Below are 5,576 nucleotides of genomic sequence, written 5' to 3'. Positions count from 1 at the left end.
CCCGCTTATCATGTACGTTAAAGATAATTTACAGTTACGTCATGCTGGGCAGCAACAGTTACAGCATGGTGATGCGATCTATAGTATTGCATTGCCAGGCAGTCACCCACTGGACGAGGCGTGACAGCCCACAGCGCCCTTATAGCGAGTTATTTCAGTGGTTGAGTTACTGGTAAAGTGTCCACCCAATAGAAATCTGGCCCATGCTTGAGCTATAGAAGCGAGCTGATATCAGAGGTTCCGACCTATATTTCAGTCTAGTACCTTAGTGTTACGATCGGCCCCTATAGGCAGCTGTAAGCACCACTGTAATCGCTAGCATAGTGATTATGGCCCGATCTTTTGCCCTGTGGCTTAGCGGTTAGGTGCAACCGTTACACTTAGGAAAATGTTAATAAGTGCATACTATATAATAGTAGCGCTTCTATAGTTAAGATCTTCTAGATAGTTTTTAAGTTATTTACTTAGAAGAGATAGTATTTTATTTTATAAGAGTTATTCTAGCTTAGGGGTAGTTAAGAAGAAATATTTAAAAATAATAACTTAACGTACATGATAAGCGGGTGCAACAGACAAGCGAGTGCAACACAACATCCCAACATCTCAGATAGAAATAGCGATAAAAACACAACAGACTATTAATTAAGTAAAATTAATCGCTATATTCTTCCATAGACATAGCGACAACTATCTGACAGGTCCTTGCATTATGTCCTGTCTTGCCGCACGCTCCACAGCGCCTTTCCTTCATTCGCGTAGGCCCTCCTTGACCACCACTTCTCGATGGTCCAGCCACCGCCTGCGCATCAACATCCGTTTGATCAATTACTTGCCTTCCTTCCTCTACTGTCATCACCCCTCCTTTCTGTAGCCGGGTTCTTTTTGCCCTCCGCCGCCGGCTTAGTATCTTATTTGCCTGTTCAAGATCTTGGACCCTGGCCTCTAATAAGGCAACCTTATGCATAACTATCTTTGTTCCCTTGGAAGAGGACCTCAATGCTTATAGAATCGACTCTGGAGAGCTACTTTTATGCCTTTTGTGTTGAACAGTAGGATGGCCGCACGGGGTATCGTGTGACCTATCGGTCAGCTGTCGGCGACCCTAGACCCATTCAGGAAAGCATAATAAGCAGACCCCTCTCCAAGGAAGGCGGGGGAAAAAAGTTGAACAATAGACATACAATTAAGGACATCAAGGCGCACGCGATCCGTTCAACAATTAAGAGTCTCATACGCTATCATCCATTATCTACCCTTGAAGCACCAATCGGGGACCGATCGCAGGACTACCGCCGAACATGTCTAATGCCCCGACGATCAAACTAGTCACCAATGAAGACTGGACAATCTGGTTCAAGGCCCTGAAGACAAAAGCTAAGAACCAAGATCTTTGGGAATATCTTGACCCCACAAAGCCGCATAAACCCCTACTGATCTCCACCGCACCAACTCCGCCGAATATAAAGGACTTCCGAAAAAGAAGCTCAGCTATCACGAGATCAACTGTATCGAACACGAATACCCCTTCGTCAGCGACCCAAGACACGATCGTCGCCGACCCAACGGAGATGGACGAGGACTATCGAGCGAGGGAAGACGACGATGCTGCTATCTTGGCTCAAGATGTCGCCGACCTCTCAGAGAAAGGCCTTCGTGTATACAATGCACTATGGACCAACTACGAGCATCTCTCCAAGAGGCACGAAGCCCTCAAGAAAAAGTCTCGGTGCTCCAAGACTGGGTCATAGAGACAGTTGATCAACCACTTGCGAGACACAACTTCAACGAAGAGGAGTCGCTTGCAGACTGGATCAAGTCTATCCACGAGGAGTTCTCCCTAGTTGGTGAAGAAAGAAGGGATAAGGCAAGGCGAGAATACCGTGAGCATCTAGGGAAACCTCACCAGTCTCGGCTGGCCACACTTAAGTCAACTAGAGAATGGATCACAATTTGGAGGGATGCAATCAACGAAGCAAGAGATGTTGACCTACAGGAAGCCAAGGAAGCAGACTTATGGTTCAAGGACCTAGTCGCTGCTCTCCGAGCCTCCCCACTAGAGTCATGGATAAACGCCTATGCTGTTTCCCAACGCAGCAGCGCTCAGGTGAACACACTTAAGGTCGGAGAAGCTCTAGCGGCCATTCGCCTAGCCATCTCCGAGCACCCAGAACCGGCGAAACGACCTCGTGTTACCCATGGAGCCTTCTTCACAGCTGAAGGGACGGAGGAAGAGGCCGATAGTGACAAGGACACACCAAGAAAGGAGAATAAAAGAAAGCAACCTCCAAAGAAGAAATAACGCCGAGAGGGCGGCGATAGACCGGCCGAATGCCCAGCTTGCCAACGAAGTCATCCCTTGGACAAGTGTTTCCATGTCTTCCCACATCTACGACCAGCTAACTTTAAGATATCTCAGCGCACCACTGACTTAGTGCGGCAGAGAATTGACGACAATGCTAATGGCGTAGCTGAGAAGATTAAGAAGATTAAGATGGAGAAGTCAGCCTGACTACGGCCGGTGGGCACCTGTAACTCCAAGGCAGCCCTAATGATCGCCGAAGAATACCCGCTGCAGGAGAGCGTGCTCCTCGACTCGGGAGCTACGCTCCACATCTTCAGAGATACGAAGCGGATGAAAAGCCTGCGAGCGGCCCCTATCGGAGACTTCCTATGGTCAGGAACAACACAGGTGCCGATCGATGGCTACGGGGAGGCCCGAATTATCCTCAAATCCGGCGATGGCTCGCCGACTTATCTCACTCTGTACAACGTTGCCCTATGTACGGCTCTCACTACAAACCTTGTATCTTTCTCAAAGTTGAGGAAGAGGGGCTACTGGTGGGATACAAAACCAGGTAACAACTGCCTACAAAGAGCAGACGGGAGCTATCTAGGTGAAGTGAAAGAGATTAACGGCCAACAAGTCCTGGAATATCGCACAAGCTATGAACCTGCCGCGACCTTAAGAGCCGCGCTGATTGCTAAAGTATCGTCAAAACCGCGGCAACGCAAGCAGTATACCTCATGGACTCCCAGAAGACCGCTGAAGGGAGACTCCTTAACCTGGCACAAGAGGCTCGGTCATCCAGGCCCCGAGGTCCTAAGATACCTTACAACAGCCTCAAGGGGCGTCAGAATCAAGGGAGACACCCCTAAAGGACCCCAGAGGATTACTACGGTTAACTGCGACGCCTGTGGCACAGCGAAAGCTCACCGGCTTATCCGCCGAGCACCGCGACAAGCTACAGCAAGAGCAAGGCCGGGAGACCGCATCGCAATAGATTTTCACCCACTTACCCTGGGATACGCAGGCTACACTTCGGTATGCATCCTGACTGACAGAGCATCAGGCTACTCGTGGGACTACTACCTAACCGAGCGCTCGACGCCCACTCTCCGATCAATGATCCAAAGTTTCCTCAGAATGTTAGAGGTACAATACTCTATCAAAGTTAAAGTCATCGAGTGTGACAATGAAATCACTGAGATACATACTCGAGTGGCAGATGATATCAGAGAAAGGGGAATTATCTGTGAACCCTCGGCGCCGAATACACAGGCCCAGAACGGGGGAGCAGAAAGAGTCGCAGCAGTGATCATTGAGAAAAGCCGAGCCATGAGAATAGCAGCCAAGTTACCAGCGTATCTATGGCCTGAAACTATGAAAGCAGCTACATATCTCTACAACCGTACACCGTCGCTCCGCCGAGATAGGGAAGACCCCGTATGAGATATTCCACTCAGCTAGCCGAGAACCAGGCGACCCTACGGCGAAGCCTGATTTAGCCCACTTGCGTTCGTACGGCTGCAAGGCTTTTGCCCTGACTGCAGATACACAGCTAAGGCGCAAGCGGTTGCAGAAGCAGGCCCCAAGGGCCTGGATCGGTTTTCTGATTGGGTATACTTCGAGTAACTCATTTCGCATCTGGAACCCCCTCCAGAGTGAAGTGTTCACAATGAGGGATGTCACATTCAACGAGCGGCAACATTTTGACGGACGCACGGAAAGCCTCAGGGATGACCTATTACAGGCAGACCTAGAAGCAATACAAAAGCGAATCCAAGAGCTAATAATGGCACAGGAGCAGCCATCGCAATGGACAACTCAGCTACCTGACGAGGAGCATGAGGAAGTCCTAAACGATGAAGACATACCCTGCAGCGACCAGTTGGCGCAGCAGGATGCCTCCACCTCGGAGGAGGACCAGCACGCGAAGCTGCCTCCGAGAGGGGAAGAGGGCGATGGATCGACGAGTGAGTACACAACCTCAAGGTTTGAGGTGTTACCTACACCGCCCCCATCGCCACCGACTGCGTTCTTCCACGCCGAGGCCTTCGGTCTCGGCGTGAAGGGGCGAGTGGATCAGTCGGTGGAAAAAATTCCACCCCAGCGACACGAAGGCAAAGAATTTCATTCAAAGCTGCATTCCTCGCTGGCGGCATACAAGCGCCGAAACACAAGCATCGGAGCACCTGCCAAATAATGACAGACGGAGTGGCCACTCCCGTATCATCAAGAGCAGGAGGTGGCAGGAACAAACCTCTCCTCCCACCACAATACAAGGGAAAAGAGCAGCACATTGTCGGTATACATTGGAGCTTGCTGGAGAAACTGCCGAGCTCCCATATGCAGATAAAAAGTCATCCATACCGGGATGCGATTTTAGAGGCCGAGAAAGCACATCTTCAAAGCCACAAACAATCAAACTCATGGGAAGAAGTCGCAAAGAGTACGGCGAGAGGCCGTCAAATACTCGGCTGCCATTGGGTATATACTTATAAGCTTGATAAGCACGGGCGGCTAGTCAAGATCAAGGCACGTCTTGTAATCCGCGGCGACCAACAGGATAAGGATGAGCGAGACACATATGCAGCCACGCTCGCAGGCATGTCATTCCGAACACTTGTGGCGCTTGCTAATAGATTTGATTACGAGATGCTCCAGTATGACGCGGTAAATGCCTTTGTGCACGCCACAATCGACGAAGATATCTATATGGAGATGCCGATGGGCTACCGCAAGAAAGGCAGAATATTGAAGCTGCGAAAAGCACTCTATGGCCTACGGAGATCTCCTCTTCTGTGGCAAAAGCACTTCGAGAAAGGCCTAATACGAACAGGATTCCAGAGAGTACCCGGCGAAGACTGTTGCTGGTTACACGGCGACATTATCTTCTTCTTCTATGTGGACGACTGTGTCCTCTGCTTCCCTGAGACAATGAAGAAAGAGGCATCCAAACTAATGGGAAACTTACAGAGGATATACCATATCGAAGGAGGCCAGCCCCTCCAATGGTTCCTGGGCATCGAAGTTATCCGAGACCGGCCCACGCGCCGCTTATGGCTCTCGCAGTCAGTCTATATCGACAAGATGAAGCGACTGCTCCCCGATACAATGCCGATACCGAAGAAGGTCATACCGATGACACAAGAAGAGCTCCTGCCCTATGAAGGGATCGCAAGCCCAGGCAGCACGAACTCATACCAACGCAAGGTTGGCACACTGATGTATGCAGCGGTGATGACACGGCCAGACATAGCCTTTGCATCGAGCAGGCTAGCAAGATTCAACCAGA

At 50.3% G+C, this 5,576-nt stretch overlaps 2 protein-coding genes across 2 annotated transcripts; both read left to right on the top strand.

Moving 5' to 3' along the window:
* Positions 1 to 1,298: 1,298 nt before the first annotated feature.
* Positions 1,299 to 2,299, top strand: FPOAC1_013231 (uncharacterized protein; the record flags this gene model as incomplete). Its single annotated transcript, XM_044857572.1, has 2 exons — positions 1,299 to 1,720; positions 1,774 to 2,299. The coding sequence occupies 2 exons, from the start codon at positions 1,299 to 1,301 to the stop codon at positions 2,297 to 2,299; spliced, it is 948 nt and encodes a 315-aa protein (XP_044701755.1).
* A 249-nt stretch (positions 2,300 to 2,548) lies between these two features.
* FPOAC1_013230 (uncharacterized protein) lies at positions 2,549 to 4,484 on the top strand (the record flags this gene model as incomplete). Its single annotated transcript, XM_044857571.1, has 2 exons — positions 2,549 to 3,322; positions 4,083 to 4,484. The coding sequence occupies 2 exons, from the start codon at positions 2,549 to 2,551 to the stop codon at positions 4,482 to 4,484; spliced, it is 1,176 nt and encodes a 391-aa protein (XP_044701754.1).
* Positions 4,485 to 5,576: the final 1,092 nt, after the last annotated feature.

The sequence above is a fragment of the Fusarium poae genome (assembly GCF_019609905.1).
Source record: "Fusarium poae strain DAOMC 252244 chromosome Unknown contig_1, whole genome shotgun sequence".
NCBI classification, from domain to species: domain Eukaryota; kingdom Fungi; phylum Ascomycota; class Sordariomycetes; order Hypocreales; family Nectriaceae; genus Fusarium; species Fusarium poae.
Note: the sequence above shows the minus strand (reverse complement) of the source record. Positions and strands in the feature narration are given on the sequence as shown.